This window comes from Bactrocera latifrons, unplaced genomic scaffold, assembly GCF_001853355.1.
Source record: "Bactrocera latifrons isolate USDA-ARS-PBARC rearing strain unplaced genomic scaffold, ASM185335v1 scaffold_7, whole genome shotgun sequence".
Classification (NCBI taxonomy): domain Eukaryota; kingdom Metazoa; phylum Arthropoda; class Insecta; order Diptera; family Tephritidae; genus Bactrocera; species Bactrocera latifrons.
This window is the reverse complement of record NW_017537378.1, coordinates 1634417-1648252: the sequence shown is the minus strand read 5'-3', so window position 1 is coordinate 1648252 and position 13836 is coordinate 1634417. Positions and strand designations below refer to the sequence as shown.

At 32.5% G+C, this 13836-nt stretch overlaps 1 protein-coding gene across 2 annotated transcripts in view; it reads left to right on the top strand.

Moving 5' to 3' along the window:
• The first annotated feature begins 206 nt into the window (after nt 1-206).
• LOC108975878 (homeobox protein prospero) overlaps nt 207-13836 on the top strand; it is a 24628-nt gene continuing 10998 nt past the window's right edge. The window contains exons 1-2 of one of the 2 annotated variants that reach the window (XM_018944676.1): nt 207-405; nt 9815-11095. In XM_018944676.1, the coding sequence (XP_018800221.1) occupies nt 10970-11095 (126 nt within the window). In that variant the 5' untranslated portion in view covers nt 207-405; nt 9815-10969. Of the gene's footprint in view, nt 406-6266; nt 6429-9814; nt 11096-13836 lie in introns of those variants that run through there. The other variant, XM_018944677.1, reaches the window with a different exon arrangement.

Below are 13836 nucleotides of genomic sequence, written 5' to 3'. Positions count from 1 at the left end.
TGTGGTTTAACCCGTTTATGGCTAATTGAACCTTTTGTGCTGAATTGTGCAGTGCAGGGTGAAATATGGAAAATCAGAATATCGTTGAGTAGCAGACATGGCAACACTGTTATACTGATAAGAGTTTAGAAATCAATTGAACACACTATAAAGCTCTCCAGGAAATCGTATTGCATTTTGTAGAGCATTAAAATCACTCACGTTTATGTTCAGTCAGTGCTAGAGTGAATGGAATTGAAAATGCATTAAATTTCGCTGTGTTCTGCTCATCGAGTGTTTATTGTTTACTACTATTCCCCTATGCAGTTTCATAACTCGTAATTTGACAAATTCACTGAAACAACAGCTTAATGAATATTTGTAGCAGTGTTACATTATTAAAAGTGCTATAAATCACAGTAGCAAGTAAGTTTGAATTGTTTAAAAGACCTGCTTAAAGTGCGATAAAACAACCAAACGATAGTACCTAAAGTTACTAATTGTGTTTATTCAATGAAAGCGTTTGAATGTTGTGACGTTTTAACGTGCATACCTATAGATTCAATATTTCGCAAGAATTTACTCTTTGTATATAAATCTATATAGAACATACGTACGTTTTTATAATTACAATATTTGCACTTGTTGTGTTTTTGTTGTTATTTTGTTTTAAAGCAATCGGGAAAAATATATTGATTAATAGTGTACATCTACATAAACATATTTGCGTAATTATATTCTGAGAGATTTACATATATCAGTACATACTTACATACATATACACCTATTTGCATAAATTTCTAAACGCTTTCCATTTTGTAAGTTAATAAAATTAGCATAATCGTTACATTACAAAAAAAGTTTTATTTGACAATACTTCTATGGCTTCCAGAATATAAATAAACGTTCTTACGGTTGTTCTATTATTCTATTATTCAAATATTGGTATATACATACATACGTGCATATGCGTAATTCGTGTAATATTAATACAATTTGTGGTTTTTTGATAAATGTACATATATAAATGTTCACATTAGACGAATATTACAAACATTTCTTCTAATCGATTTTGTATTTTTATCCCTCAAATTAAAATATTTTTCAACTTATAAATATTGGTATATCTAAAATAAATCAAAAATCTTTGCCTCATTATATTTAATTGTTGCTGTAAAGCTTGTCATTATATTGTGATTCCCTAATATTCAAATAAAATTTAAATTAGGTTTTAACAAATTAAAGCATTTGGAGTAATATGGGTTGATATACATATGTACCTATTTTAGATCCCGGAATTGTAGAGCGTTTTGATAATCACATATTGTTTAGCATTTACGAATGCATTCCACAAGATCCACCGGATATAAAGAAGTGGATTTTTTTTTTAAATGGCTTCTGACATTGAGTTCTTGAATAGGTCCGATATTTCATCAGGCACAATATGAAGAATATATATATATCCTTAACCGAGGATTTCGAGCTTGTAAGCTCTAAATCTCAAAAGTCACCTTTCGACGTTACAACAGAATCGTTTGTAACGTATTACAGATGCGATAAAGAGTATCATTTACTCTAAAGGGAATAAATATTATCAGCGACTAGTGATTTAAAAACGATTTATTACTTTAACACATTTAAATGTATTGGTTCAAAAAAAAAATATATATTTTTTTCAACAAAAAACTAGGCAAACATATTACATACATACATATGTGTATTGCAACTCTGCTTATAATTAAACTTTTTCTTTATATAATAAATCTGCTTTTACTGGTATGTGTAATACATGGAACGCACGTATAATTTTTTTCTTTAAATAGAAATCAATATAATACCTTTGATGACCTCATTTATCATTAAATAGAGTCTACAAGTACTTCTGGATTAATTCCTAACATCTAGAAAATCAGAACTATGAAATAATAACTATTGTGGAAGCTGAGTTTATTGTGTAGAAATATATGTTAATTAAATATTTGTGCTTTGTTACAGTGCTAAATGTATGTATCTACAAACATAACTAAATTTGTTTTTAAAATCTGATATACCCAGCTATGCATAAATATGTAAGTGGAAAATAATACACAAACGAGTATTTATTGTATATGCATACTTTCATATACGGTCGTGTATATGACTATGAAATGATTTCAATGAACTCGTTAATAAGTAACTACTTGGTTTCGTTTATTTGCTTCTCAACTACAATTCCATCTAAAGAAATATGGAGAAGGAAATAAGTAATAAAACGAAAAATCGCACATTTCATAGACTGTTGTGTAGTCAGCAATGTATACGTACATATACAAGTACGCTACACAATCGAATTCACAGTCGCAGCAGTAATCTTCATAAATTACTTTCAACGATTTTATGTAATTTACGAATGCTACAAAAATAAACAATTCCACAATTTTTTATCTAAAGCATGCAAACAGAAACTTTGACTTCGGCATCGACAGCGACAGCGACGACTTCGTCGAAGCTCGCTACATACAATGTACAATGTATTTATGTACATACATATGTATATTAAATAAAACCCTCTTTGCGAAGAATTAAACATCTTCAAAAATCAAAGCAATTGACGTAGTGCATTTCAGAATACTTATTTCCAACCATGAAAAGGTTTAATAAGAAAACGAAAAAATTGTATGTAAAGGCATGTACATATTTAGAAAACAGGTGATGTAAGATATTACAGAAATAATGCATTAAATAACAATTGAATTAATATTTTTTTTTTTGTTTTTTGTAATACTGAAAATGTTAGTAAAAAATAATATTCAAATTTAAAATCCCAAATCCCGGATTGAAAATAAATAAATACTATTAATTTTTCAATTCTCTAGAGCAGTGGTCGGCAAACTTACTTTCAATATTAAATTAATAAATTTTCTGCTTTGTTAATTTAAAATAAAATTAAATTTTTAATCCCAACATTTTAAATTAAACATTAATTTTTTTAAATAAAATATTCGAAACCTTGAATATAAAATTTAAAAAATGCATCTAAAACTATTGAAATTTAAATCAATTCAGAATTGTGACAATGCCAAAACTAATTCAAAACATCTCATATATGATATTAGTATTGGATCGACCAAAATGGTACATACGCATGTATTTGTTTATTTATTTATTATTATAAATATAAGGAAAAATTAGTTGAAGTTTGATTAGAAATACGAAAAGACTTTTTCGACTACTTGATGTGATTTTTTCATGTGGCTTGCAGTGGAAACATAACGGAACGTTATGCGTTTATACCAAATTTAGTAAATATTGACTCAAAATAAAACCCATAAGGGTGCTTCAGATTCGACAATATTTTAATGCCATCATGCGATTAGCAGTGTTATCTAGTTATCTCTAGTATTGTAAATGACAATATCTAACTTTCATTAATCTCAACGGTCGATATGTGACGAGTTGATAACCTCCCACTTTGGAGTCATTTAAAAACAGGCTCAGAAGAAAATACACAAGAAATAACGCACATCTTACGCACACCAGTGTGCACTTGTGAAAAATAATTTTACATACATATGTATGTGGAAAAATGAGTACAAACGAACCTGAAACGAAACGAAATTTGAAAAGAAAATATTTGTATTTTATAAATTGTCTTTGTTGTTTGAATATACTTTTTTATTGCCTACATACATACATACATACATATTAATACGCATTTTAAAGTAGAAGTAGCTACCAAACGACTAGTTGAGTATGCAGGCTAACCAAGGCAACAAAGACGAGCTTAAGGCGACGATGCTTCGTTAGAAGCTGATGGCGTGTGAAAGAAGATCCAGTCAAAAGGCCGGGATAGGCTGAAGCTGAGATAGACGGCAGGCAGTAAAGCAAATAAGTGAGCAAATACTTTGGTGAAAATTCCTCAACTCGATGTTATTCGTATTTGTGTTGTACGCGTTCGTTTGCGCCGAGCTATCGCTTAGACGCTTTTGTATGCGATTGTTATTAGTTGAAGAAATCTAAGTTAAGACAATATAATGTCTTTGGCCCGGCTATGTTACCTGCAATAACTCGTATTGAATTTGTATGAGTAGATTAATTTGGTTCAATGCGGTTCGTTTACATTCGTTGCTCTTCGCCGCTTGTTGGTTTGGTTATGTGACGCTTCCAGGCCATGGAATCGAGCAACAAAGTGGTTAGTTAGATTCGTCCACTTGGGATAACGAGTAACTCTGGTTTAATTTAAAATGCACATTTCTATATGAATTCACCTAGGTCAAGGCAGAGATGCCATTATTATATAATTTGTTTGTGCATGGACTTTTTTCATTGGAATGTTTTTAAAAATGAATAATCATAAGGGTTTAAATTGAAATAATAGAATATGTTACTATTATCTACCTAATAACATGCTGTTGTTTTTAAAGTTATTTTAATTTTCAAAATAATCAACACGCTTTGTCTGATAAGCAGGCTGACAAACAAACTGATTTACTCCACAACTTCAGCTGAATTGACTTTGTTGATATCATAAAAACTACTTTGCGCACAAAATCTAAATTGAAATGTAAAAATTCATATTCATACATAATAAATATCTATGTTTGTACCTGCCTAGATACATGTCTGTGTGTATGTATATATGTATAACACTTGCATTATAGCACTTCAAAAATATACATACATACGTTTTTTATAAAACATTATCGTAAATATTTTCTAATCAGTCAATATTTATTGATATTTCGGAACATGTGACTCACAAATTTGTAGATATAAAAATTATATTTCACTATGTATGTGGTCATACATTCGGTTTACCTCAGTATACACGGTTATTCGTAACTACAAGTATAAGCTGTCTTGTTAGACAAAATATCGGTCATTAAATTTTGCTTGCTTACTCAATTGAAATTGAAAATTGATAGTATCAATATAAATTTCAAATACCTACATATACATATATGTACTATGTGCATATGAATAACTATGTTTGTGTTTGTATACATATATATGTAAATACCATTTGTGGCCACATACATATATATATAATATATGCCTCGCAAGTCATTTTTATAAGTACGTGAATACATTTATTATTTATTTGCATATGTATGTGTATAGTTAAAATATGTTTACCTGCAAAAATAGTTTAGATTGTGTGTAGAAATATGTATTCAACTAAAATTTATGGTTAACAATAATCTTGCAAAGTTAAAATAAAAATAATTACTCAACTCATGTTGCCCCATCACAAACAATATTTATTTAGTTCGATATTCAATAAACGATAGACCAATATTTAAAGCGTATATTTACATAACAAAGCTCCTTTTCATATAATATTACCACTATGTTGTGTAGTTTTGAATTTTTTCATACAAAATTATGTTAAATCAACTTTATTGGAACTTTTGTATAGATATGTTTCTATATGTATATACATATGTTCATATATTTCAAATTTTTCTAGACTTCTACTTTTGTTAACAATTAAAATAATATTTCGGGGAGGCTTATCAAGAACTGATAAAACACTTTTATAAAGGCACACTTCCTTAAATTTTAGAAATATTGCTGGAAATATGTATGTGCGTATGTGCATCATAGACCACCTGTAAAACTCTTTTAAATACAGAAATATTTTAAATAATGTTTTCGCTCATCCGCATGTTTGAAAATCATTAAATAACAACTTCATCTAAATTTGATGAGCTACCTATGCCATAATCAATACGTAGCAGCCCGTAAAGTTAAATTCTTCTCCACTCCGTCGTCTTCCACTAACACCAGCTCGTAGCGAATTGGAAACTTTCAATATTAACCAAAAGAAGTCATAACTTTTTAATTTTATGCCAGAGAATAACAATAACCTACAGCTTGCCCATACACCTCATCAATTTATTGTTCATTGTTTGACCTTTTTTTTTGTGTCTACCTAAAAATAATACACGTTCTCTGCCTAAACAGTAATCTGATTATCCCAAATTACCATTTTAATTAAGTTTACAAGTTGGCAACAATACGTTGTCTAAGGTTAATACACTACGTTGGATTTTAGCTGAATTTTAGCTCGCTGCTCCAGAACGACGACCAAGCCGAAACGCAACCATTTATTTCGACATCTAAGTAATTTTAGTTAGTTTCATTTGCCGAGGCGAATGTACGACGTTTATTTTGGACGGGCAAACGGAACGGCATGAATTTCTAAAGAATTCAAAGCGGAAGAAGGAAAATGTCTCATGGCATTACAATTAAAGCAACCACACAGAGAGAGAGAGAGAGAGAGTTAAGATTAGCGCTCAAACGCCTAAAAGAGAGTTAATGAGTGCGGTGTTTATTTAATAATAATAAAGACTACCTCTTCATGTGCTGGCATGTGGAGTCAACATATGTATGTATATGGAGCACAGATGCGCTCAGTGTTACAAGCACACATAAATACAACGTGGTACATTCGGTGAGACCGGCAGGTGAGCGCTCGAGTACGTGTATGGCGGCATGAGAGAGACATAGAGAGAGCCAGTAAATGCGGCTAGCGTCTTGCTGTAATTTCAATTCATTTTCCAATTTATTATGATTTTAGTTTTTCGCATTCCGATTTAATATACTTTTGTACATGCGGATATTACAATTTTCAATGTGTAAGCGCGTGTGTGTGTGTGTGCTGTAATATTTGTTTATGCTCAAATAAAATAAAACTAAATTTAAACATAACATACGTATGTAATATATGTATATACATATGTACATATATAACCTTCATTTATATTTAGTCTTGCCAACGAATCTTGTATTTCACTTCGTTCTTAGAAAAACTTTCCATAAAAATAGTTCCGGGTAAAAGTTTTAGCAGTTATATACATATTTTGCTGCACACTATTTATAATAATTTTTTATTCTAAACCATTTTATGTTACTAAAGTTGGCGCAGCTATACTGGCCCCTTAGGTCAAGATCCCGCCTCAGTCTGAGTTGATAATTATAAAGTGAAACTTAGGCTGATCTGGACTTATGACATTCAGATCTTGTGCATTGCAGTGAATTTACAATTAAAAGTAATTCAAGCTTTCCAAAATAATGTTCTGCGCACCATAGTGGGAGCATCTTTCTATGTGAGAAACGATGCCTTCCAACGGGATCCAAAATTGTTAGCCTTAAAGGAAACAATCGAAGAATTTGGCAGGAAAATATTATAAAACATTTTGTGTGAACATTTTGAGAAAATATTATACATACATACATATGTATGCAAGCGCTTAATCCTACTTTCCACAAACTTGTTATGACTCACAGCTGGGATGGCCTTCAGTGACCTCGAATTTTATTTTTTCGCCTTCGATTCATTTTTGAAGCGCCATTCGATGGAGTGGTGAACGGTTTCAACGACATATTAAGCGGTTAAACGGTTTTTCTTGAGTAAAAAAAAGCCTTTTTTCAACAATTTTTTTCTCTTGTAAAAATTAAATATTTTTTTTAGAATTTTTTATTGTTGCAAACATACGCTATTAACAAAGGAATTCAGAAACTTTTGGAAAGCAATATTTTAAGCTCGGCCATTGCAACGCCATTTCCAGTGACCCATGGGAAAAAGAAACATTCGCGTTGACAGGATAACTCCTTACAGGATCATCTAAAGTGGAAAAATACGGTTTTAATTAGAACCTTAACTCAGAACTTGGATGAAGAAAAGAATAGTTGTAGTCGAAAAAAAATCCATCATCCAAGTCTTTAAGAATTTAAGTATTTCAAAGACCTGAGTAAAGTTTCATGAAGATCGGATGAGTAGTTCTCTAGAAATCTTGCCAAATGACTTCAAAAACACAGTTTCCCCGAAACTATTAGTCGGATCAACTTGAAAATAAATAAATCGAGTTCTTTAAACCTGTAAACTTTGCAATCGGCATCGTTTTTACACTATATTCAGGTCTTTTGATACGAGTTTAGTATTGATACCTTTCATACCCAAACATTAACCAAAATTTCCATAGTCAACTTTGCCAGTCAAATTGTTCGCGTGGTAAACGAACAGCTGCCATACGCGAATATAAAAGTTGTACTAATCTTGGAAAAATTTTACCGAGAGTAAGGCAAAATGTATAAATACCGTAAAAACTTTGTATTTTGGTTAACTTAAGTCATCACAAAGAATTGTAATTTATTTTTAAAACATAGTCTCTAATTAACAAATTTCTTTTAATATTTTCGAAATTGCCTTATTAAATTTTTTAAAATCTTTGATTAATCAGTGAGTACAATGACTCCTAAATGCCTAGTTATCTAAATACCTGAAACTCTTCGCTGAATATGTTCGTATGATTCCGATAAAGAAATCTAGCTAATAAAGGAAAGTCGTATTGGTACACACCATAAATACATTCATACATGCAGCCATAAGTGTTTGATTCTAAGCGTAAGTTGCCTGAGATCCGTTTGCCTATAGAAAATCTTGTTTTATATATTCTTTTTTTTCTTGTATTAATAAGCTATTAGTGCTCGTAATACACAGAAATCAAAGTGAATGCCCTTAGTAGATATGCTTACATATATATGTATGTATGTATGTACATATGTACGTATTTATGCACAAATGTTTCAGTTCAAATTGATGTTTTCTCACAGCACCAATTTTTCAGTCTCTTGACTTATTCGCAAACCGCACACAAACACGCACACACATCGGTAAACATACACTTTTATGCACATATAATAATTCGCCTTATACATGTGTATGGATGTATTTATGCCGACCTATTCATTCATGTGTCAATTTAGTTTCCTTACGTTGCCATTACGATGTCGTATTGCTGATCATAATCATAACGATGATTACGTTGTCATTGCTGTTATTGTTGCTACACACACACACCATCATATAAATATGTATGTAGATGTGTTTGTGTGCTGAGGGGGTGTATGCGGTGCCGACAGCGGGTAGTTGAATTGCTGAGTAGGGAACGAAACGAGGACAAATGGAATTTTTAAATTTCTGTATAAATACATAATTGAAATTTTGAAAGCCAACCAAGTAACGAGACCACGACCAAATGTCGATGGAAACGTTAAAGTTGAAGTCAAAATTGTTTGTCTAAAGCGGGCGAGCCAAGTTGTCGTATAACGCACACACACATTAGCAGACTCATACTACCGAGCATAGTCGCAGAAGAAAACGGAATATGGAATATGGAATAAAGCAGCAACAATGAAATATTGTATTATACGAGCAAATAGTAATTGTGTGTACCACATAGTTGAATAGTTAGTTAGCTAGAGCTAGAGCTAGAGCTCACCACATATACTCACAAACATACATATTTACATACAGGCGTACATGCATAGCTGCCCGGGCCCGTGCGACTTGACTTCTCATACCCGTTCCAATCTATGAATTAAGTATTTGTAAAATTTTCATTACTTCACCACCGTCCCTCGTCATCGTGCACTGAAGATATAATGTTTCTACGAATATATATGTACGTATATAGGTATGTGTGCAATTAGGTTCCATCCAGCAGTGCTTAAAATACATATTTCTACTATTTGTTGTTTACGTCTTGCCGCTCCACTTTGCTCTCTCTCTGCGTCGCCCAGCCGCGCTCTGGCTTGTTTCTTTGTAATTCTTATTATTATAATGTTGATTTTTGTGTTTTTTTTTCTTCTACGAATATTATATTTCTTGTTCGTATTTTATTTTCTTTTCCATTTGCCTTTTATAATAGTGGTGTATATATGCTGGTTATTACCGCTGTTGTTGTTCTTGTTGTTGTTGTAGACGTTTCAAAGTATTGTTTGTGTTGTGTTTGTTTTTGTATATTCACGTATATTTATTAAAAAGTTTTCATGTTCTCTACTTTTCCAGTTTTAGAGTCAGAGTCAGAGTCGGCCGGTACGTTGATTGGTTTGGTTCGTTGCGTTTTCGGAATGGTTTGATTATTGGATTGAATTGACTTGGATGGGATTGACTTCAACCGAATTGGCAGTTGATCAAATCGGATCTGATCGCAGTGGATTGCACATTCTAAAATATACCAACATACTTACATATAAATATATTTAGATACAAAAAAACATACAGTTGAAAAGTGCGTGAGCCATCGTTTGTGGGCGAAGTGTTTGCAGCCGAAAAGATATTGCCCATTTGTGTTTGTAGATATGTGTAAAGTGTATAAATAACGTGAAAAACGACGAAAGAACATTTGTGCGTGCCCTTGTGTGCGTCTGCACGCAAATATATTTGGTGTAAATCACCTGAAGTGTAATTGAACATTTGAACATCGACGGCTTATCAAACGCACAGCGCACACGCACATATGCAAACATATTTACGCAACGCACGCGCATACATACAAACACACAAGCGGATAGAGGTGGAGACACACACGCGCCCATCCACCCACCAGCCAGTTTGATAAACGAAGATTTGTGACGTCGTCGGCAGCGCTGTCGTGATTCGTGAATGTGGCACTGCGGATAGCGCTCACAAGCAAACACACACACACACACACACACTCAGGCGCGCTCATGCAAGCAGCTCAACCGCACACGCACAAGTGCTAATGCTCACTGAAATTTCTTGGCATTTCTGCGAGAGCAAACTCAGTCGCGCGTGCATATGTATTTTGCGAATTCTCCCAGCCTCTTTGAGTCAGTCAGCGAGTGAGTCGTCGACTCTTTGCAATTAGAAGAAGCGTCAAGTAGACACGAAGAAGTGTGGCCGCAAGCAGCAGCCACAAGCGAGCTTCGTTCGTACCTTGCCCACTTATAGTGTGTGTATAGATTTGCAACAGGGCAAACGAGCAAACGAGCAACAGTGCGAAGTTGCGTCTCCAGTTGCAGCTGCCATCGTCGGTCGTTTGTTCTCCGCGTTCTCGTTGTGTTGCTGTGACTTTGCGACACTTTGTGCGTGTGCTTTGTTGTTCTTTGTTGTCATCTCGTACGCCGTACGAAGCCGGCGGGGCGCAACGTGTAAACTGGCGCAAATGCCGCTGCGGTCGTCGCCGCTGCCTGCTGCAAAATGGAAACGAACAATGTGCAACTTTGCCGCATCTGCATCTCAACGAATGTGGGCTGCACGCAAATGATTTCGATATTTGGCGAAGATTCGCTGTGGCAGAAAATCACCACATTGGCCGATGTTAAGGTATTTCAAATGTAGACATTTTAATTAATTGCCACAGGCAGACATATTTATATAAAATATTTGTGTGTATGAATATCAAGTAAAGTAATTTTGTGTACTTGTATACATATGTATATGTATGTRTGAATGCATATGTATATCGTCACCTAACATGCGGTAAAGCGTATCATCAAAAACATGGAAATTGTGTTATTTATTGATTACGATTCATTACACCTTATTACAGAAATTATTTATAGAAAATTGAAAACTTCCACTATGATATACCTATAACCACTTTATAACCAAAATTCAAACCTTTTTTTCAATGTCAACAGTTTCCTTCTCCTCTAAAGTTGTAAAAGTGATGTTACGTTATTTTGTATTTTAGGTGACTATGTGTATATACATACATACATATGCACATTTTTTTAATTAAGTGGATATTATAATACCTATGTGTAGTATATTATGTTTGTTGGTATGATTCAAGTCGCTACAAATTTCATTATGACATTAATTTTTCTTATAAATCCTTCTTTAAGCACACAAGCTTTATTATATAAATTCTATTAATGTAATAAAATGAGGTAGTGAATGGCAGATTTATGGGTATGAAATATCCGAAAAATTTGGTACTTCTGATTTGCTGGCAAATACTTAGTATAAATACGTAACCGGAACGGAGCGGGATTTGTACCAGGATAAGGCTTGTCCATTCGAAAAACATTTCAAAATTATTAGGAGAAGTTTTTATAAGATTACAACAGAAATTACAACAATGTTTAAAATTTTCAGCATTTCCGTTCCGAATCTACGTTTTTAAGGGGATGCACCCGCGTTGGCAAGATAACACCTTACATAATTATGTAAAGTGAAAAATACGCCTTTTAGTTAAAACTTAACTTAGAACTTTAACGAAGGAAAAAAATTAAAATTGGACTTTTGGCAGACATTTTTACAAAAAAATTAAATGAATTGCCAACCGACTTCAAAAACACAGTTTCGAGAAAAACGCGTTTAAGAACGGCGCACTTAGCCAAGCTAGCCTCGAGCATACAAGTTCTCAAGGCTGTATCTCCGAAATTGTTACACGGATCAACTTGAAAATTTAGGAAAATATTCTAGAGGTAGACCCATGTAACCCCTTAAATACTGTAACGAGCTTCAGCAGTATTGGACAATTTTTAAATCGGCACGATACTCAGCATATGAAGAAGGTCTAAGATAGTATAAAAAGTAAAAAAAAAATGATTTACTTTAAAGCTTTTTGTTCCTATGTTTGTTCTAAAAACCTATTAAAGCTCAACAACTTACTTTTTCCTCAAGAAAAATTGATAATTTTAACCCATTTGAGTTGTATGTATTAAGTGTCTTGAAGGATGAAATTTCCTACAGAGGTTGCTAGCTATACAACTATCAGCCAGGTGGTAAAATAAATACCTACATGTGTTTGACATTTATTTTTAGTATACTGTGGCCTTATTAGGAAGTTATATAAAACCGCTGAAAGAAGTGATGCGAAAATCGTTTGACAGCATATGGTAGTTTTCTTGAGACGCATTCTCGGCGATCCAAATTCCATTTAAACGATAGATACCATAACCTATTTATGGCCTAAACAAAACATTAAATACTTTAAACTTCATAACATAACCTTAATATCCGACAATACTGTCACCGTTTTGGTTTTTCCCACATTTACTATATTTAAGGTTTAACAGCAAAAAAAGGACTTTATCTTCTACAAGTTTTTATGCCCTGAATAGGCTATATTAAGTTTGCCACTCAGAAGGGAACGTTGGAACCCTATTGTTGTATTATATATATGTATAAATCTATACAAATGTGTCGAGCTGAGTCGATTTAACCTTGTCCGTCTGTCCTTCTTATTATGAAGCACTCATATAATAATATGATTCCATTTATATAATAGTACAATAGGTCGCCTTATATGTATGTATTTACTTATGGACACACATTCCTCAAAGTATTTAATATTTTCCGCATTATTATACGAGTATCTACATTTACTTATATTCATAAAAACATATGTACATACGAAGATAAATATCTTTTGTTGCATAGACACTAACTCGAAATATGCTCCAATAAATCAAGTTTGTGTTCGAACATTAAAAGTTGGGAAGTTTTATTGTACAAATACGTAACGTAACGCATGCACTTAATTATATACATATGTGTGTATACAAATACAAACGTCCATACATATATTTGTGTGTATGAATGGCATTTTTATAACTTCAAGTTTCTCTGCGCCGATTTTTATTTTCTTTTATTTGTTTAAGAAACGTTCATATAACTGTTTATTGTACACAATACATAATTCAGCCCAGTACTTGGCCGCTTTAGCTTTTCGCCTTACAAATGTATGTACTTATGTATAATTAAATGTTTACCTAAAAAATTTCTAAATAATTCACCGTACGTTACTTTATTTATGAAACTTAATTTATGTGCACACAAACAGTTAAGAACAAAATAATAGTGCCACTTTTTGGAAATGTAAATTTAATTGAATTCTTTGGGATATTTTAATGGGAATCGTTGGGTGCTTTTGGAAAATTATTAAATTTCTGAGTTTCGTAAACTTTACGCATATTTAGGAACTTTCAACACAAAATATGAAACAAAAAATGAAACAAATTTTCAATACAAAAATTTTGGAAATTTTATTTTTTAATTGAATGAAGTACGCAAACATGAAAAATTTATATTTTTTTGTCATTTTTTTTATTATA